At 37.0% G+C, this 22524-nt stretch overlaps 1 protein-coding gene across 1 annotated transcript in view; it reads left to right on the top strand.

The window, feature by feature from the left end:
- BBS9 (Bardet-Biedl syndrome 9) overlaps positions 1–7588 on the top strand; it is a gene marked incomplete at both ends in the record, with an annotated part of 87466 nt that extends 79878 nt beyond the window's left edge. The window contains one exon of the mRNA XM_008944213.1: positions 7366–7588. Within this exon, the coding sequence (XP_008942461.1) occupies positions 7366–7588 (223 nt within the window). The remainder of the gene's footprint in view (positions 1–7365) is intronic.
- Positions 7589–22524: the final 14936 nt, after the last annotated feature.

Below are 22524 nucleotides of genomic sequence, written 5' to 3'. Positions count from 1 at the left end.
AAGGGAATAAAAGCTCCTCCCCAAGTGTATCACTGATATGAAAATAAAATCTGGGATGAGATGCAGAGAAATGTCTCAAAGCTCTTTTTAGCATAAGTTTTCCATAGTTTTTTTTTCTCTAGAGCAAGTATAACAAGGTCTGATTCCTCTTCTCTGTATCAAAAATTAAGCTGCTGAAGCTCACTGAAGTCCCAGACCTCGTGTATGGCAGACCTATTGTTGGATGTATAACATTCTTCAGCAAGATGCGTGACTTCTGATGTGTTTGGATGACTGCAGACAGCTTTGACAGCATCTGCAAAACCCAAACAGCACCACAGTTTTCCTAGCTAACTGGTGAAAAGTTCTCGAGGAAAAGAAAGATGAAGTGTCAGATGATTTCAGTGCTAAAAAGCAAAATAACAGACCTCTGAAGCTGGCAACAAAGAAGCCAAACCACTCCGTTCATGTAGTGTGTACAAGAGTTCCTTTCATCAGTTCCCAGAAAGGGATCAATGGTTGAAAGAAGTCAAGTTAAAAAGAAAATTGAGATGACAAAAAAACCCTCAAAAATTTAGGGATCAGGAATGGCTTCTACAGAAACCTATGATGTGTGTGAACTGTCATGATTCCAGACTGGATGTATTTGTTTTGCAACAAACAGGCATCACTAGAGGAGTAACTGTACAGTTAGTTGGAATTTATCTGTTGAAAAATGCTCCTCTTTTCTTCCTCTCATGCACTCTGCCTTAAAGACCTTCATAATTTTCACTGTTGTCCAGAAATAAAAAAAAAAAAAAAAAAACCAAACCATAAAAACAAGTGGTAGGACACACTCTGTACTGCTCTGACTTGGAGAGAGGAACTGGGTGATACAGATACATTATTTGCCAAAAAAAACCAACCCTATTGCTCTATCTCTAGTCTAATTCTGACCTCATTTTGAAAGTCTTTCTGTGCAAATGAAGAACATCTGATTTTAACCGATGCAGCTCATGTGGAAATTTGACTACAATAATCAGAGATTAATTAAATGTTATTGGAAGAGCTAATAAAACCACTACCCATAGTTAGCCTGATATCTCATGTTTTGGTGAAGCATGCAGTTCTCTGAGAGCAAATTACTAAACCCAACAGCATGGAAGAATTAGGCAGGGGTAGTAATACTATGACTATGATCCTCACGTGGAGGAATTCTGCTTTCTTACCAGTGCTACGTTCTCTAATCATGTTATCAGTTGTTTCATTAATATATGAAACTGCCAATAATCACAGTTTGTTGCTGTGAGCAGGCTGTTCTTCTGTCTTGGACTTCAAAATATATGGAAATCTTAAATGATAGAAGATGTCATCATCATGATGGAACACAGCTTTCAGAACCTCTGTTTAGTAATGCTCATCTTGCTAGGTTCCTGAAACACCCACTGCTTTACTAATACTCTTATATATTATGATTTCTCCAGAAGATCCTTGGTAAGATACTCGTTTAGGAGCATCATTCCTAAAAGACAAATACTACATATTCTCTAAGATAGTTTCAAAAGCACTAATTTAATTTCCAAGCCATATGGATTTTCAGCTTTTTTTCCATACCTGAAGATATTATAGAAGGAGATTTTTGGCAAATCTCGAAGTTGTGTCCGTAGAATAGAATCCTTAAAAAACTCTTGGTCTTGTATTTGGTGCAAAAGTGTTCAGTGGTTTGTGAATTATGCCTCAGAAGAGAAAATTATCAGAGAAAGAACAAACTTTTAAATGGTGAGTGTACTTCCACAAAATCATCTGTCATATTTCTCACAGGTGAAGTTGCCATATGATATCAATATATATTTGCCAAGCAGGACTCAAACCAAGAAATTTTTGTAGACAGCTGTTTATGCTGCTGGAATTTGTTAAATAAGGTTTTTTACAATGAACAGATAAAGTTGCTGTTTCTCTTGTCACTGGCCATTACAGCATGGCTGTGCAGAAATGACAAGTGTATCTGTCAGACTTTTTTTTTTTTAAAAAAAAAAAAAAAAAGACTTAGTCACAAAGGATTTTTTTTTTTCTAGAGCTGGTATTTGCCATCTACTACCTTAAAAAGTGAGATATTAATATTTTAATTAGGTGCTCTGAAGTAGCTTTAGAATCATTGCTAGCGTGTACAGTTATTGTTAAATAGCTCTGCACAGACTTGTGCTATACTTACACTAGTTCAAGAAATATTGTGGAGATCCCATGCAGATTCCTGTATAAATCTGGATTCCCCCCTGTACTCTTCTGTTTGTTGTTTATTGACTCTCTAATCTTTTAGACCTTAAATATTGCTGTGTCAGGATCTCTAGAGAGCTTGATTGTTCAGAAGATGACAAGACATCATCAAGATGTTTGTTTCCCTAGATTTTGCCTTTCTTTTATCCCTTGTGTTTTAAGTAAATTATAATTTGTTTGTAGTAGGTAAGTATGCCATGTCTAAATCCTTAATAAGATTTAAATGTCTATAATGCCTACAACATAGCTTTTAGCAGTGGGTTAGGACTTCAGAGTACTGTCTCACAATAAGGATGATTTTCTCCCTAAAATTCTTTCCTTGAATTAAATTGAAATTGATACATCTAATGTTTTGAACTATTCCTCTAGAACTATGCATTTTATTAATTTTCTTGATTTTAGTTATTCTGTCTCATACCTTGTCATGGATGTTCAGCTAGATCCTCACTTGGGTATTGTTTTCATCAGTCTGCAAATTCCTGTAGGCATGAAATTATTTTAAATGCCAATAGAAATAAAAATCAGATCACTTAATATTATGGATGTTATGCATAATAATTACACTGAAAGAAAGAGATGACTAAAGAGATCAGGATTAGTATAAGAATTTCAGTTGGTGCTTTTTCTATTGTGTACTCGCTACAAATGTCCCTGTTAGGCTCTTAATAGATATGGAATGTATTTAAGCTTGAGTCATTTGTCTGGATTTTCATCAGACTTGAATTCCACTAGTCTGAAGGATTTTACCATTTCCCTGCTTTTTAGGTATTCCAGTATATTTTTGTTACTTATATATGTGGAGGGTTTTCTTTGTTCATTTTTCTTATTTTCTTTTTTTTTGAACAAAAGTGAATTGTAGAAGATTCTAGAATCATCTGACTAGAGTTTTTAATGCATTATGTTGAAGAAAGCTGGTTTTAGATTGTTACAAGGATAATTCTTCAAGTCATGTGCATCTTAAAAAACACAGTCTCTTGGGACTGTTCAAAGTTTTATACATTAAGACTTCAGTATTATTTTACTGCATTTTTCCTGAGTGCTCTATAGATAGTCTATTTACTGGGCTTTTTCTTTCATCTTATTTCAGACTCTGTTCAAAAGGCATCCTAAATGCCTTATCAATTAATTTTTGGCAGTAACTTTTCAGGAACACTGCACAAGGAAAGTATGTCAGCTCCATTTCTGGCAGAGCAGGCAACTGTTGCATGCCATTTTTGTGGCTGCTGTGGCTCTTATGACCTGTTTGAGACAAATAGATTAGTTAGATATATAGAATATGCTTGAAGAATGTGGGTCAGGATGACTGGTAGCACAGTCCTGGCAAAATTTGCTGATGGTTTGTGCCTGTGTTGGAGACTATCAGTTTGGTAGCCCTGGATTGGTGGATTAGCATTAGTATGTGTAGCAGTAAGATAATTTTTTTTAAAAAATTGCTGTAAAATCAACGTGTTGAGAGACACATGGCTGGTCTTTCTTGTGAATTAGCATATACAGTGCTTTCAGATGTAAAAATCTCTTCTTTCTTGGTTTGGATAAGCATAAGTGCCCAGGTTGTCATTCAGTAAAGTGAGTGTCCAAGTATTCATTTTTAAGAGCTGATGAAATCATTATTGTGACTAAAATAAAGAAATGAGATATAGCCAGTCAAACTCTGGAGTTAACAGCTGTAAGAATTACCATAATTTGGCTTACACCCATTTAGCATAGTTTTTGCAGTATGTTTCACATTGCATTTGAACTTTCAGAACTCTCTTAGATATCACTCTGGGATAACTTACTTTATAGGAATAATAATGATAAAGGCTTTCAAAGTCAATTCAGGCCTTTCAAGAGGACTTCTTAAGATACAGAATCAAGTATCTGTCTGGCTCATGAACACAATTTAGGATCAACCTTGTCCAAGTTTAACTGATGTGCTATTAGAATGATTTATCTATGGTTAACACAAATAGTATTAACTTGTAGCTCACTAATCTAATCATCCACAATCCCTAGGGTTCTGTTAATTCCATAATCCAGTTGTTCTCAAACGTACCTCCCAACAGTCACTTCCATCCCCCTCTTTCCATATTGTCCACCCCATCCTGTCACTGGAATATCTTCATCCTGTAGTATCCCTGCACCCTATTCTGAGCACTGACAGGAACCACTTCTTTCTGCTCACATCTTCAGGTCTGCTTCCTATGGAGCACTTTTTTTACACCCAGCAACCCTGCCCAGGTTAACTCCAGGTTGGAGAAACTGTGGTCTAAGTAGTACCATCATTTATTTTCATCTAATCTTCCCTCTAAGTCTCACTTCTCACTAAATGAGAAAAACTAAGCCTTCTCATTTCATATTATATAAACTAAATTAGAAGTAGAAGCTTTCTGTGGGCAAAGTAACTTGTTTCTTGAGCAGCAAGGAAGTCATATCACTTAAAAGATTGCCTACAAAGTTCTTAAGCCTATTTAGAGAAGGTTTTTATCAGAGAATGACTAACATCTTTTGCAAAGGTCTGTTGAAGGTGTTCTTTTCAGACCTGTAACATGCAGAATACTCTACAGAAAGCCATTACTGACTGTTGCAGCTATGACTGTAGAATCATTCTTTAGAGTGGACTGTAGAATCATTCTTTAGAGTGGACTATAGATTAGGACACTTTCATTTTTAACATATAAGGGGTGAAGAATTTTTCTTGTTTTCTCAATTCTCCCCTTGCACCAATAAAAATTGATGGCAAACTCAGTATTACTTGAAATCATTAATTCTTAGTTGTCTAAAATCACCTCAACATATTTCAGTCAAGTTTTTTTTTTCATGTAGGCATTTTTTGTGTACCCTTTCACCAATCAAAAAGGTTGCTTTGGATTTGACTGCCATTCCTAGGTCAACACTCCTCGAATTGGAGAATATAGTTTTATGGTCTACTGAGAAACCAGCTTTACATGGAAATTAAATACAAGAACAAGGTTTGGAAAAATGTTAAGGCTCTGGTACAAAGTAAAACATGCCTGGGTGAGCCAAGGACAGAATACTAGCTACTTTTAATTTCCTGACTTCTGTTAGCTTGCATTTCAGTCTCCTTATTTAAATGCTCCTTTTGCCTGCTTTTTTATATCTTATTTGAAGGGATATATTGGCCAAACTCTCAGCTACTGGACGCTGACACCAGCTAATCACGTGTCTTTATCTTCTAGCAAAAGTCAGATTCTTATGTTTATGTTGCCTTATTTTTCATGATTTGTAGTATAATTAGGAGTGCCTGGCTTGACTGTTTTCGATGCTCTGTACATATTAAGTTTCATTGCCCAGTATGTAGGAATGTAGACGGCATTTACCAGCTCATTAACCTCGTTAAATTGGCTGCAGAATGGATTATTTCCTGTCACCATCACAGGTCAGTGGATGGATTACACTCCAATGGAATCTTTCTAGAATGTTTGAAAAATGTTAAGCTATCACAGCATTGATTGACTGGCAAGATTTTTCTAATTTATGGTGTTTTGGGGGGAGAGGGAATCCAGATAAGACAGTAGGTTCATGTTGTCAGGAAAGGCAAACGTTGACTAAGAAAATCACACAGGTTGATCTTTTTCCTCTGCAAAATGTAAACATTTAATGCACGTACCTTATGTTTTCAGGTATTAAGAACAGTCTGTGTTTGGACCAAAATCATAGATTGGTTTGGGTTGGAAGGGACCTTACAGATCATCTGGTTCCAACTACCTTGTCATGAGCAGGGACACCTCCCACTAGGTCAGGTTGCTCAAAGCCCCATCCAACCTGGTCTTGAACACTTGCAGTGATGGAGAAGGATGAAATTCATATGACTCTGTGGTCTCACTGACATACTTACCTCTAGTAAGCATCTGTCCTGGAGCTGTTCTTAGGAAGTAATCAGGTCAGGAAGAGTAGCCTTTGCTTCTCTGTGTTGAAAGTAGTACCCTAGCCTTCATAAAAGCCGTAGGTATCTAATAAAAGAAATTAATGAACCTTATTTGTTTGACAGTGGTCTGTGACAGGGTTGACACTGTTGTTCTCTAAAATGTTAAATTTATCCAGTCATGGAAATTTGAATAGGAAATTTACCCAGTTGTAGGAAATCTGCTGTTCAGCTGAAGATTTTCAATCAAGTAGAATGCATCAATGAGAAAGCTTAATCTAGAAGACTCTGGGGTTGTATTTACAACTGGATTACCTGAGTTTTCTTTTTGTTCTGCCTCAGTAATCACTATGCAAAGAACCACTATGCTGTTACCCTCTGTTAGTGTAGCAGAAGATAGAGCTGGGTGGCTCCAGATTGTAGCCTCAAAACTTCTCGTCAATGAAAACTATGGCCAAAATAAGTCCAGACACTCATGCTGCAACAGCTGAATACTACTTCTCTGTACATGTGGGCAGCACATATATAAAACTTGCTTACAGGTAGCTGAATACAAAGAGATGTGGTGAGTCCTGAAGTTAGCAGACCACGAAGCCTTCTATATTACTCTTTAACTCTGTCCAAGCTCTTCAAGATTGTCATGTGTAAGTCCCAGTTCCTCAGAGCACTGGTACACTTGTGCTAGTGCTGTAGGTGTCATAACTTGAGACTCATTGATCTGATATGTATTGATACTGAATATCTGCAACTCTGTGTCACAGTCATGGTGTTCTGTGCTATGGGCATATTGTCAGAACCTTAGCCAGTGATTCCAAAGAACATATAATTGAAAACCTTTCTCCTGGCTCTGACATATCTTCAGCATAAGGCTGCATACTACGTATTATGTTTGTATTTACATCTTAATTCTGTTTTTAATTTTAGATGTTTCATCCAGGAACTTCTAGTTTTCAGTTACTGATACAGCTACTGAATTTAACTTTTGTGTCACATCACACATATACTGTTCATATATCATCATTATTATTGAAATTACATTTCTCTGTCAATATTTGGATGATTTTTTTTTTTTTTGAGGCTTGCTAGGGAAGTTTTTGTTTGGACAAGCTAAAAAAAATGGGTGCTTGCGACACTCAACCCCCAAATAATACTTTATATATTGATATAATTGGAAAAGTCTTAGTTCTTAATTTGTTGCTTTGTTTTTAATACACTATATCATATTGCTGTTCACCTAATTTTAATTTATCTCCTTTTCTTTGATTCAGGGTTGGGAAGAAACTGTGGATGCTGCCATTTCTTACTTGTTAAGAACTTGTTTGTCAAAGAGCTCTAAGGAACAGGCGCTGACTGTCAGCAGCCAGTTGTCCATGCCCAAAGATACTAGCAGACTGAAGAAGAACATCACCCTCTTCTGTGACAGACTGGCCAAAGGTGGTCGCCTTTCCTTAAGTACAGACTCGGCCACTCAGCAAACTGCTGTCATGCCAGGTGAGACATGAAGTGGATGTTCACAAATCAAAACGTATTTGTATAGCAAAACTAAAAATGATGCCCATTTGACTGTGTTAGCAGTTGGTTTTTCACTGGGTGTGGAAACCAAACGCTGGTTGGTGACCATTAGAATGAGTTAGGTAATAAGTTCATTTGAAGTCTAAGTTTTAACTCAATTCAATCACTTCTTGCTGCTCTTAGACCATACACACAGTAAGGCAGCAAATGAACCCCAGGTGATCATCTCCATCCTCTAAAAGCCTTATCACAAATTTCTTTGCACTTTTCAATTGAATGTATCAAGTGAATTTATAGATGTGTGCATTTCTAATGTGATGGAAAAGTGAGGAGTGGAAAGTTCTACTTAGAGAAATTATGGTTGCATTACTATTGTTATGGCATATGCATATGACTAATTCAGTGGTGGTAATACTGAATCAAAAAATCTGTAGCTTTAGAAAGTGCTAGTTGGCTGGGTGATATCTCACAGAAAGCATGTTATGGCATATGCATATGACTAATTCTGTGGTGGTAATACTGAATCAAAAAAACTACAGCTTTAGAAAGTGCTCGTTGGCTGGGTGATGTCTCACAGAAAGCTTGACATGAAAGATGAAACTAATTTAAGTAGGTGTTGAATATTTCTCATATGGAAAAGGAATGTAGGAGAGATTTCAGTGGTGCACAATGATTTAAATGGATATCACAGAATTACCATTTTTAAAAGGAATTATATTAATAGTCTATTTCTATATTCATACTTTTTAGTAAGAGTGGGAGCAAAGCCACACCTTTTCTGTAGAGTTTGAAGGCTGCCATCTTTGTACTGTTGCAAGACATTTTCTGCCTGCCTTTTATTTTCTCTAGTGAGACAACCTCCTAGTAAACATCACATACTCCAGCTGACTTGAAAACAGTTTGGTTTTTTTCCCCATCTTCCTGCTGTGAATTTAAATTGGATGCTCATTTAGTTTCATAGTCTCCTAGACCCCATAATACCACTGTTGTATTTGATCTCAGTGATCTCCTTTACCTACAGCCATCTTCACATCTGTAGGAAAAAGTAGGGATTAATTTCATGCACACTTCATGCTTAAAATTGGGAGATTATTATCTTGTCTTTGTGGGTATTGTTTTTGATGAAGTTTGGACTTGTATTAGGGTGGTACCTTGATTTTCTGTATTTTTTTTTTTTTACCTTACAAAAATAACTTAATTCCTGTTTCATATGATCTGAATGGCCTATGCAATGTTTCAGCAACTCAGAATTCCATGTTATTACTGTGAACTATCTGAGTATAAAGAAGTAATGACCTATGTCTATGCAATGGTAGAAACCATATCTGTAATCTTTCTTCAGTGTTACACTGTGCTCATACCTGGAAGTGGACTGATAGTCATGTGAAGTGCAGAATTAAGCCAGAATAAGTGTCAAATTAGTTTTACCAATTTTGATTAGTATTTCTTTGCAAGACTAAAATATGTGTTAAGGGTATTTCATTTGTTGAACGTTGAAAAGATTATATAAGCATTGTTTTTCCTTCTAAGAATTTTGAAAAGATGTAAATAGCTCCTCTTCCTCTTTTTCTACCTATGCTAGTAAGGTGAATTGATTTAATAAGGGAATTCACTTCTGCTCTTCATTTGACTAGTGTTATTGAATTCAGGGGCCTCTTCAATTTGGTTACTATTAATTCTAACTTTAAATGAAAAGAATAAAATTTTTTAAATTTGTAAACAAATGAAAGAAATCTTGCTTTTCATGAAGGATCTTGGGAAATTGATCTGGTCATACTCTCCATGTTGCATCTATAAAGACTAAAATTTTAAATGATAAACCCACTTTTTTTGTATTAAGTGAGGTGAAAATAACACCAAGAAGGCACGAGTGATGTGTGCTAGAGTAATTTTCACCATTGTGGTACAGGTAGACAGCTATACTACCTTTCAAATAAAAATAATACGAGGAAGAAATAGCTTCCAAGCAAAACACAAGATATTTGACTGTGGACTTTTAGCTGTGGATTGATGATATGTGGGACCAGGTTTACTGTTTTACACAATGAAGAGTGTAAAATTAGGTACCTGTAAGGAGAAGGTTGAGACCTGGTATATGAAGTGTCCTACTCAACATAAACTGTTTTAGCTGTACTTGAAATACCCTTTAACTACAAATTACATTAATAAGAATTAAAATCTGTAGCCCAAATACAGATTCAAAAAGAAATCATTCTATTTGCAAAGTTTCTGACTCTAGTGTGTAGCCCTTTTGAATATCAAATCACTTAATTAACAATCCAGATTATTACCTAATTAGACTAACACTGCAGAGTGTCGCAAGAAGTTATCATTGAAGAAATTAAAAAAAACTAAATTAACAGAAGAGCTTGAAAATAAGAATTCTCATCTTCATTTACAAGACAGGCTCATTAGAAATAAATATTTCTGCCAAATGCTTAAAATACCATAGTGTTTAAATAGTTGCTCTCTGGCAGGATGTACTGTATGCTTTGAAACTGGTTGTCTTTGGACAGACTGCAGAAAACTGGGAGCTTTCTGAGGAAAAGAAAGGGTTTTTTGATGCTTTTTAAATGTGTTTGTCTTGTTACCCATTTGGGTTTTCTGTGCCTATCTCCAGCTTGGCAGGTAGTGTGGTCACTTAGCAGCAAAGCTGCAGGGAAAGCATTTGAGGCTGGCAGTATGACTTGTATCATTGATGTGTTTCAGAGTGGGGTTTGAACTATAATACTGATGAGGAAAGAGCTCTTCAATAATGCCTGTAAAGTAGAGGAACCCCCTCCCTCAGCCCTTGAAGGAGGTAACAGAAATAGGTAGAGGAAAAAGAGGTAGGAGTATACACGGAGAGAGGGAGATGGTGAGAACTGAATTCACATCTGAGGATTTATAGTTAAATATTGGATGTTCATGTGGGGGAAAGTTCTTCAGGATGTTTAAGCTCCAAGCCAAAGATGGTCCCGTAATTACTCAATGGTCTAGCAGTCATTAGTTGAGGATTTTGTTCAACTCCACTTTTTCTTAAGCCTCTTCTTTCTCTCATTGGTGGAAACTCCTTTTTCTATAGCAACCAAATTAGAAAGAATTTGTTTAGAAGTGCCTGGGACCCTTCTGGCATTGCAGCACCATAACAGTAAGCTGGATTTCTAGAAGCTATACTTAATATGTTCAAGATGGTCTACCCTGAAATCTAGAGAAATTGCCTGAAGCCACACTGAAGAGCTGATGATTATCTTCAAGGGTGCAACTATTTGAAAGATTTCTTCAGAAAATAGGTATCGTTATTTGTAGTTAATCCAAGAGTCTGTATTAGAGGTATGCCATGGTCTCTGCTGGGTCTGGTTTTGTTAAATTTTTTCTTTAATGGCTTCAGGGATGGAATATAGAGTAGGAATGTTAAAACTGTGGTTTTGCAATGATCTAGCAGTAGTTTTAAGCACATGGAAAGACCAATAACTCTGATCTTGATGAATTAGAGGAAGGATCTGAAGTCAGTAAGATAGTGCTTGGCTGAGGCAAGTGCAAAGGACTTTCCAAGTAAGAATCAAACTAAAAATTGAGAAATAATTCCTTAAGCACTGTTGCAATAGGATAGACTCCTGGGGGTTATAGTGCATTAGCAGCTGATTAAAAGTCGGTGATATGATCCCATGAAAGTCAAATTCCAACTTTGGGGTGTAGTCCTATGACTTGTAATGAGGAGTTACAAGTTTCAATTCTTCATGAGAAAGAGAACTCAGAGGAGATTACAACGTAACACAATTCAAGAAAAACTTAGATGAGTAGAGTTCAGAGAAGAGCCCAGGAAGGGAACCAGTTTTGCTTTTTATTTCCTGTGAGGGAAAAAGAAAAGGCTGAGGAGGGAGGTGATAGTTTTCCAGTATGTAAAATGCTCTTATAAGGTTGATTAAAAGTTAATTGGAATCATTGGCTAAATATGATTAGAACTGTAAGCCCCATCAGGCTGTATCATGTACCTTGTTGCCTTTGGCAATCCATAAACAGTTGGATGAGAGGAACAGTGAGGGGCTGAGGGAATGGGGCCAACCCACAGTGTGGGTCAGTGCCAGGGAAATGCTGGGGAAAGGTGCTGTAGACCACCCAGGTTGTCATGTATTGAGTTTAATGGGTGCAAGAATTTATAGCATAAAACCTGATGACCTGCAGTGAATTAATTCTGTAATAAATTCTTAAGCTTTTAAAGGCCTCATATAATATCTGTTTTGCAGGTTTGCTTTGAAAACCTTAAGGAGTATCAGCTGTGGCTGTTTGGAGACTTGTTTAGGTGTGAGTCTGGTTGGAGCTCTATTTGCAGTAGTGCCTGACCCATATTTTGGGTATCTCAGCTACTCTTTGGCTAGAACGTGATCCTGCTTTTACTGCAGTGGCTCCTGCTGTGAAAATGGCACCGTATTGGTTCAACACTTTCTGCAAGCAAGGAGTTTTAGTTGTAATTTCCTTTATTTTGTTAGGAGATCTTTGTATTGTACTTTAACATTATTTTCTTACATAGCTGAATATCACCAGAGCGATAGAGAAACTATTATTTGACCTGAAAATCATTTACTGAGAATTACATCACTGAAACCTGTGGAACGGCAAAGATGGTTATCTCCTCAGGTCAACTGAATCTTCAGAACTGAAATTATAAGGAAAAGGAGGAGTATTTTGCATTCAGGAAGTAGGATTTGTAAATAGCTTTAAATGTAGTATTTAAGATTTGGTGTAAAGGTAGAGCTAGAAGTCAAGCTGACTGCCCAGCTGGTTTTCTCCTCTGTGTTGCAGTGAGGTTAATGTATCCAGTGACAAAGTGCATCTGAACTTTAAAGCACCTTGAATGAGGTTGAACAATATCTCATGGTAGAGTATATGGTAGCCTGGTGTCCTTATTGGAAGGTCTTCCTAATATTTGATATACGTTGTTTTTCCTGCAAATTAAAGTGGTTTATAGTGAATTTTGAGGGTGGAGATGACAATTTATTGTTTTTTTCAAAGATTTGGTGTAAAGGTAGAGCTAGAAGTCAAGCTGACTGCCCAGCTGGTTTTCTCCTCTGTGTTGCAGTGAGGTTAATGTATCCAGTGACAAAGTTCATCTGAATAAAGCACCTTGAATAAGGTTGAACAATATCTCATGATAGAGTATATGGTAGCCTGGTGTCCTTATTGGAAGGTCTTCCTAAGATTTGATATGCTTTGTTTTTCCTGCAAATTAAAGTGATTTATAGTGAATTTTGAAGGTGGAGGTGACAATTAATTTTTTTTTTTTCAATATTTAAAACTTTGGGAGAATTTTTTAGTACGTCCCATCAGTATGTTTTCCTTTTATACTAATTGTGACTAAATTATCTTAATCTTTCCATAGTGATTTTCAGTTCCTACTGTTTGTTTTCCAAAATGGAATGCTTTTTCTTTTGCTTGTAGCAGGGAGTATATTCTGCCCCATCTCAATCTACAGACCCTTTTCTACATATTTGTTGCCTAACCAGATGTTTCCTAGTCTGTATTTATACTTGTTACTTTCCTAAGCATGATGGTATATACTTGACACTTTTTTCATACCTTTTTTATTTTATCAGGTTGATTATAATTCTGTTTTGTATAATTATGATTCTATCACTTAGATTATGAATAGGTAAATGCTAACTTTACAGACAACGTTCTTTTACAAATATATGTATGTACACAGAATGTGTTCAAATTCATGCTTTGGAAGACAAGTTTTTATAGTTTTTTGTTTTTACTTTGCCTACACTTGTAAAAAAACTCTTTTCAAAATCCTGGAGTGATATCTGTGAGTGAATATGGCCCATTTTGATTCTTAACTGGAAAGCTGGGATGCAACAGAATGTGTCATATTCCTTAAGGAACTCTCTGTTTACAAGCTACTAAACTTGAGGAGAATGTCAGGATTAATTGGAAAAACATGTGGATTTGAGTTCCTGGAAGAGCAATATTCTTTTGTGTGTGTGTTTATATATATATATAAAAAAAATCAGGCACAAACATTGCTGCAAAGTACACAGAGAATCTTCTTTAAAGAAAAACTAGTGATAGTTTGTACAATCTGAAAAAAAATAGGATTTTTGTTGTTGCAGATTGCTCTCTAACACAGTTAATTTTCAGTTCTTTAGTGCAAAGGATCAAGCAGTATAGCCCAGGTATTCTCCAGCCTCATACTGTGGATTTGAACACAGAATGTCTTGCAAAATTTAATGCCTGCCTTTTGTACGCCCATAGATTCCCATCTGTCACAGCAATGTTACCTCAGTAGCAACTACAGTCATATTTTTTTTGCCTGGAGAAGTTAGAATCATGTTGTTTAAATTTATTCAAAAGTAATTTAGCAGCCTGGAGAGGGCACAGAATTCAGCACTGAGGACTAGACGGTGCATTTGAACTGCCAGCAGATATTCTCAAAATCACAGGAGGCTGATGGGTTGTGGTTTGAAAACTTTTCCTGTAATTCAAGTACTGTGAGACTGAGATCATGGTGCATTGACAGCTTTGTATAGGCCCCCTATGCTGGGGCAGAGAAGTGTTTAAAAACTGCCAATATGTTTTTTTTTTCTCATAGATGTGATACAAGTCCAGTGTTGTTTATCTCCACAGAAGGCTGTGGTCCATTATGAAGTGTGATTCTCACTTAAGATGCTGTCCATATGTTTTCTATAGCAATTAAAATACCAAACTAGATTTTTTTTTCCCCTCCTTTACTAACCCTTAAAATAATGCTCTTATATTTTTTTCCTTATTTTTGTTTAATTATATTGGGTGTTCCTGAAGCTTTTTAACAATGCTCATTACATCTATGCAAGCAAAAGTAGAAGTAAAGTTTTATTTATAAAGCTTGCTAGGGGTACTTGCAAGGGTTTTTTGCACCTGAGGACTGGTCAGTATGGATTGATGGAACTGAGGTCAGTGGAAACTGTCACTAACTAAATAAGATTCATCATTTTACTGATCTTTTTAACAGTATTCTTCACCTCTTTCCACTATTTCATGAGAAATTACCATTTACAAAAGTGTCCAGAGGACATTGGGAAGTATCTGGGATCTCAGGGATCTAAACTGTGATAAAAGTGCCTATTTCTCATTGAAAGTCAGTTTGCTGAGGACTTTTTTTCTTAAATGTATCCAGAGGCTTTTAAGGCAAACTTGTAAAACCCTGCATACCAGTTCATTCCTATAGAATTGTTTTGGCTAAGGCCCTTAAGTATGAAATTGATATTAACTCACTTTAACTACCACAATGAGAAAACTAACTCATCTTTTCTGTCTTTCTTAAAATCATATGGGTTCATCAATAAACTATCTTGAAAGACCGAGTCTTCCAGGGAGCGAGCTGTTGGCTAAGACTGAAAAAGTATTTTTTGATGTATAATATAAACAAGACTGAACTCTGCATTTAAACAGAAAGATAAGATTTTCCTTACATTCGCTGTCCAAATTTCTTTTTTATATATATATATATGAAGCATAGCTGTGTATCACTAAAATATCACATTAACCTTCATTTTCTTAAGTGCTCAAGTCTGTATTTTAACAGGTACGTTTTTTCTCTTTCCTGTATAAACTGGGGTTCCCATAGCCAGATAAAGATTTCTCTGTGGGAATTTGTGTACTACTTGCATTGAAACCAAAACATGGAATCACAGAATGGTGGAGGTTGGAAGGGACCTCTGGAGACCATCCAGTCCAACTCCCCTGCTATATCAGGGGCACCCCGAGCAGGGTTTTTTTTTGGAATCTCTCCACAGAAGGAGGGTCCCCACCCTCTCTGGGCAGCCTGTGCCAGGGCTCTGGCAGCCATACAGCAAAGTTGTTTTTCCTTAAGTTTTGGTGGAACCTCCTGGGTTCTAGTTTGTGCACTTTGCCTTTTGTTGTGTTGTTGGTCACCACTGACAAGAGTCTGTCCCCTTCCTCTTGACATCACCCCTTGAGATACTGATAAGCATTGAGAAGATCCCCTCTTAGTCTTCTCCAGATCAAACAGCCCCAGGTCTCTCAGCCTTTCCTCATCAGAGAGATGCTCCAGTGCCCTCATAATCTTCCTAGCCTCTGCTGGACTTTATCCAGTAGCTCCCTGTCTGTCTTGAACTGGGAGCCCAGTACTGGACACAGTACTGCAGATGTGACTTCACTAGGGCAGAGTGGAGGGGGAGGAGAACCTTCCTTGATCTGCTGGTCACAGTCTTCTTGATGCTCCCCAGGAGGCCATTTACCTTATGGTCATAACCTGATGGTTAACCTGTTGTCCATCAGTGTTCCCAGGTCCTTCTCTGTGGAGCTGCTTCCCAGCAGGTCAGCCCCTCCCAGATCCATCATCGCTGGATCAGTTTATTCAGACTTCCCATATTTTTCATTCTGCCTTAAGGCAAATAAACATTTGGTAAAATGTGTGCATTTTATCTTTTCTCCTTTCAATAAGGCTGCCAGTATGGCTTGATTGCATTTGATTTTTCTTTTTCCATCCCATATTTTTCATTCTGCCTTAAGGCGCATAAACATTTGGTAAAATGTGTTTTATCTTTTCTCCTTTCAGTAAGGCTGCCAGTATGGCTTGGTTGCATTTGATTTTTCTTTTTCCCTAGTTATTTTTTTTCCCCTTTCTCCTCTCTACATTACGCTTCACTGGATTCCTTCTCCATACTGTGCCCTTTGATGTCCAGGCAACTATATGCACAGTCCCTTCACTGGGATAGTTGGAGCAAACACCTTATCACTAGCCAACCAAGAGTGTAAATGACTCTGACAGTGAGAGGTGACAATAAAATGATAGGAAGACCCTTTTCCTGGTCAGCTGTCAATCTGGGTGGCCCAAAGCAGTAAGTGCAGAGAAAATCCCATTGAACTGGTGTGGGTCTATCAGGCAATGAGATTTTAGCAAGGTTTGACAAAGGTGTAATGGAGACTGAATCCGTGAACAGCGTGGTCCTTGTGTACTTCTGTATCCAGTTTGTGAAGTTTTGCCTGGCTGAGCTGTTGTGCCAGCTTACACATCACTTTATTCTCTCCATCTAATTGCAGGTGATAATCATGTAAGAATGGTAAGAACAAAGAAGTTGCCGTAACTCTTACAGCCTTTAGTGTTGTCATGCACTTGTGTTACCTCGTGTCATGCCAGCTAGAAATGAGACATGGTATAGTATATAATGGGATGGTGCTCAACTTCAGTGTGACTTCTAGTTCTCCATGTTTAAAATATTTTTGCAGAAATGTGTCAGCTGTTCCTGCTAAACAGCTGTATCTTCATATAAAAGCCTAGAAATAAGCAAACAGCAATATAGCAAACATTTAGAACTAATTGTTTGGGTTCTGTTTTTAAGACTAAAATATGTCCCTTGCCCCATAAAGCTGAATTGGTGGAAAGGAAGGGGAGTAACAAATCATTAGGGAGAATTTTGGGAGTGCTTGCAGCAACAAGATTTTGTGGTTGCTCAAGAAAAGCTTAAGAACAGCTTGGTGGAGCCAGAAACATTGATTGTTTGGCTCTCTGATGTGAATCTTCACTCTGTAACTTCTTTCCATTGTAACTTTACTCTTCGAAACTTTTATTTCTTTTTTTTAGTAACTTTGGAAATTTATTTCTGTGGAAAGGAAAACTGAGCTCTATAGAAATAAAGGGACTTCCCTAGGTTTGACCATAAGCCAGTAACACCTGTGTACAGAAAGAATTCAAATGTACCTTGCAGTCTTGTGTTGTAGCTCCTATGTACAGTTGTTTTTAGGTGTTTTACTGTTAAAACAGGTTACAGATGAATAGGTTGTGCTGAGCCAGCTTGCCCTATGGCCTGTTGTTACATCATTCTGCATGGTTCAGAAGAACACATTTAAAAATGGAAATCTGAATATCAAGATATGGGAGGGGACTGAGGAAGAATGTCTGAGGTAGTCTTTAATTCTAATAAATTTGGTCAGATTTCATCACCCTGCTATAGACTCAAATTATAGGTCTTGTGGTGGTTCATTTTCAGGGATTACATAAGCAGTGGTAAAGCATTGCAATTTATTTATTGAAAAGAAGACACTGATAGAAGATACTTTTTGTTTTCCCCCTAGGATATTCCTAGACTCCAGCGTTGTGGAAGGGAGCAAGATGTAATGGAAGTGTAACAAGACACATTTGTGTTCAGGGTTGTGGAGGTTTTTATTCTGTTGTTTAGAAAATCCCCCCACCTCAATGGCTATTACAGCTGGCAAAAACCACAGAGGGAAGGAGTACAAAGGTTAAGAAGGCTAAAGCAATAACATTTTCTAAAAAAATTAATAATTTAAAGAGGAAAATGTCATGCATAATGAAGAAAAAAGAAATCCCGCTTGAGATTTGGGATTCATTCATTTGTTGCAGTATGAAATTTAGTTGGCAGCATTGCAATTCCAAGTTGCCTCATCTAAAGTACAGTTAGGATCAACACATTAGTGCCTTGGTGTGCACAATCCTATTGCTGGCTCTTTGCATTGAAAGCCATTAAATTTTAATATGTCCCACTTAAGTATAAGTGGTCACAAATGATTCATAATGTTGAGGTAAGCTTTTGGTGAAAATAATTGTCAGTTGAAAGAATTTCCCCTAATGATTTTGCTTGTCACTGAGGTTTATGTTCTATATTGTTTGAATCCCTGAGAGACCACAAGCAGAAATAAACTTCTAAAATCTGTACTGGTAAGCTGATTGTTCAAAACTATGGAAAAAGTGTTGCTAGAGGAGCAAGTGTGCAGCCTCTGACCTTCCGTTTCAGAGGACTCAATAGCAGCAAGTAAAAAAGTAGAAATAAAACCTAGATGGGTATTTTAAGAGGTTGTAACAAACGTCGTAATTTATTTTTAACTAAAGCCCAAATTCAGTAATGTGGCATAATCCTTTTATTTAAGGTATGCTATGAATGAGGAGTCAGTCTTGTGTGTCCATACCTGGGATTTCCACATAACAGGTTTCCCTTCATTCCTTTAAGCTTTTGTTTCCTGTGATATTTCAAAACAAGCCTGTGTGATAGAGTACATTGATACTTAGAGGTGAGCTGTGGGCATCTGAAGAGCATCATTAGCTCTGCAGTTTAGATGACATTACTTTTCCAGTCCCTATTCAGGCAAGGCCACCACAATATTGCAGTGGTTGTCTCCTGTTCCTAAATGCAACCATGGCAAAACATATCCACCCACAAAAAGTTACTGGGAGAGAGATATTACAGACAGGTGAGGGGGTGTGAAAAATAATTTCCAGGTCACCTCTCCTCTCTTAAATAAGAAGAGGTTCTTTGGAAGCCTTTCCTCTTTATCTTTTTATGTGTGTGTGCAACATTTCTCTGAAGTTGATAGTAAATTAAAAGAAATGTGATATATAACTCTAGCAAGAATATGTCAAGGCTAATGGCTTGATTTGGCTTCTTCTGACTGGAAGCAGCATATTTCAGTCAGCAGAGGTTCAACTGTTTACACATCAGGAGATGTTTTGGCCATTATTTCAGGTACCACAACCCATTTGTTTTGCATGTGCTACTTTTCTTTGTGTTCTGGCATGTTTAGGTTGAGTAAACCTGACTAGTCTCTTAACAGTGCCTTAAAATGTAGCATTTGAAGTTTCAGCTTAGATGCATCTATTATTCTAAACTGTTCTGCACAAGTGTGCCCAGAATGACATATTTATATGCATGGGTTTTTTTGTATTGTCACTGAATGGGGCTTACACTTTTGAATGGAAACTGTTACTCCATGTTTTGTTTGGTCTTCAATTAATAAAAAAAATGGGCAAACAAAAAACCCAATCTAAACAAAAAAAACCACTTTTGAGCTATAATGATATTAATGCTATTTTTTCTCAATATTCAGGTCTTTTTAAAATGAAGTAAAGGTGTTTGTGTCTGTGGGATTGATTTAATAATTTTTATTATGTAGGCAGTGTAAGTAATGTGTATGAATCTGTGGAACTGTGGTGAATTAACAGTGCAAAACTACAGGTACATCACTTATACCACTTATTATGTATTTGCTCTTCCACAGTACCTTAAAGAAGTTTAATATATCTAAACCTAGTGAAAATTTTGTATTTTGTACATGCAGAACTGATTTTTCAATTACTTCAGACTTTTTTAGAGCCCGGTCCAAATCCTGATGAAATCTGTGGGAGTTTTTCCATAGACTTCAGTAAGCTTTGGCTCAGGCCCCCACTTTTCAATTTTTCAAATAGATTTGCCAAAACTATGCAGAGAGCCAGGCAGTTGGAAAGTTTTTTACTTGCAAAGTACAGCTGGTTTTGAGTTGCACACAGAAAAATTCCTGATGTTTTCTTGAAACAAACAAAAACCCAGTTTTATAGGTCTTATAACTTTAGTAGGTAAAAGCGTGGCTTTAACATCTGAAGGTGAAGTTGCCTTGGGTCTTAGTCTAAGCATGACAAATTCTATATTAGAAGATTTTTAAAATGTATAACTATATGGTAACACTTAAAATGACAAGCTTTTTATGACTTTAGCTAAAATTTTCTTGGGTTGTGAGTTTGAGAGCCAGGTTTATCTGTTCTAATGGATGATTTCTTTGTGTGTTGGGTTTTTTTTTTTCCTGCAATGGAAAACTACACTGCAATTAAAGCATACTTCCCTGAGGTTAACTACACTAATTTGAGAGAGAGCTCTTGAACCTCAGGGAACATGTTAGGCAGCCAGATCCATCTGGCAGTACAGGGTGGTTTTCACTGCCTCTGGGTGGTTGGGTCACCAGACTTGGAGGTAGATGTGATTGGATAGGCTGGATTTTGGAGAACATGGGGCACAGCCTGTGCCTCAGCAATTATAGCTCATACCCTTGCATATCCACCTAAGATTAATACAGTGGTGTTTTAAGGTAGTGCTTTGGGTTATGGATGGCAGTCAACGAGGTGTGGAATCTCTCTCAATTTCCTTTTTATTTATGTGGGGTTTTTTTGATTGATCACCTCCAGCAGAGATAGGATGCAGAGCTGGCTGCAGTAAAGCTCCTCAGTATTTATCTGTGAATTGCCCCTGCCATGGTCTTGATGACATTTGCTTAGGGAGAAAAAGGGAAACATCTTCCTGAATCCAAATGCCTGATGTTGTTGCAAAGTTGTACATTGTATTGAACTTGCAGATTTTTTTCTTTGAAAAATTAGATCATTTTGGAAGACCAGTCATATTTATGACTGTTCCACTTTTTGAGAGCAATAAGCTGTTAGTTTACTCATGAAGCTGGTCCAGGTGATTGAGCTAGTGTTCATATGGTCAGTCAAGGTCCATAAATTCATGTTTCCCCTGCCCCTGTGTTTATTCAGATTCACCCATCTCTAATATTTTGATCTGATGTTTTAGCTGGACAATGTGATGAAATCAAACATCAGGTGGTTCATGACACTGCCAGATAGGAAAAAAAAAGAAATAAAGAATTTTCCAAATTGTGTCACTGACTGAACCATGAACAGTGGTGATAAGGGACAAGCAAAAGTGAAAAGCTAAATGAACCTGGATCCCTAAGGTTTTGGTTTGATTCAGATACACCCTGAGGCAAAGATTTAGCTTGCCCTCTGCTAATTAGAATGTTAGTAAAGCACTGATAAATGTAGTCAAGTAAGTAATGCTAAAGTACTTCTAGGGCTACAAAAACCTTTCAGCAAATTGGTAAAAACTTCAGGATTGCTGGATTTCATGGGATTAACATGGTAGGCTGCATATCTGTTGGGTGTTTGCTCTGTATTCTAAGTGCAAATAGCACAGCAGGGTGCATTGCCAGTAGCTCTCTGTCTTTTGATGAAGGATGGACTTTATTAATTGTGACCTTAACCAAAGCTTGACTCTTATTCCACTTGAGGAACACTAGTTAACTGTAAATTAGAGATATCACTGAAAGGGGTACTACTTCAAAGTTGGGATATGATTAGGGGGATGTTCCACTGTATTAATCGAGTTTCAATTTTAATGACCTACTGTCTTCTGTGTAACAATAAGCAGCTGTGCCACGCTGTGTGTGTCAAAGAACGTTTACTCAGCCTTTAAATTCACCGTTAGAGATCAAAGGGAAGGTCTGATGTATGTGGATGATGAAGGATGCCTCAATTCGAATGGATGGCTGAACAGAAATAGTGCAACTAGAGGGTAATAAATACTATTAACAACCTTTATTAATGTAAGTTGTGTGGTGCTGAACTATATTAAATTTTATAGCTGCACTGAGAAATCTCTCACGATTATCTTAATAAAACTGTATCAGAGTATGGATAAGCACGTGTTTCTTCTAGCACTTGTTTCAAATACACATTTCAGTCAAAACCAAGACTTTTAAAAGTAAAAATAATTGCTGGTGACATTCTTGAAAGCAGCTTAGAAATAAATGGATGCTTGAATTACATATAGGAATTTGTGGAGGACATTTCAGAGTAAAGTCTGGCTAAGTGATCAGACTGTTTCCTTCTAATCTTAAAATCTCTTTAAACAGATATGAATTAGTAATTCTTGACGTTTATCTTCTCTAAAACGGAGAGGATTTCTTGTAACCAGAGTACTCATTAGGGGTATTACATTGCTGTTCAGGGATACTTAAGTGAAGTTATAAATTGATGCTCTCACTTGAATCAGGTCATTGATAAAGCAAGCAATAAAGTAACAGGAGTTATGCAGGAGATTAAAGTTAGTGGAATAAATTGTTAGATATTCTGTGTCTCATTACATTCTACCATAATTTGTTGAGAAGAAGGAGGTTCTATAGAGAAAAGTAAAGCAGAATCCAGCCAGATAGGATGAGGCAATTAAAGAGGTTAAGTTCTAGAGAGGGCCACATCATGTGTAATAGGTAGGATTTTCCTATGCTGCTGTGAGTCTATCCTAAAGTCCTTCTGAAAGAAAGTCAGGTTCTTTCTTTCAGATGGAAGATGGCATCTGAATGTCATCATTCAGATGGCTGTGGCAGTAAAGAAC

This window comes from Merops nubicus, unplaced genomic scaffold, assembly GCF_000691845.1.
Source record: "Merops nubicus isolate BGI_N331 unplaced genomic scaffold, ASM69184v1 scaffold3567, whole genome shotgun sequence".
Classification (NCBI taxonomy): Eukaryota; Metazoa; Chordata; class Aves; order Coraciiformes; family Meropidae; genus Merops; species Merops nubicus.
The sequence above is the reverse complement of the archived record's forward strand: the minus strand, read 5'-3'. Positions and strand labels throughout refer to the sequence as shown.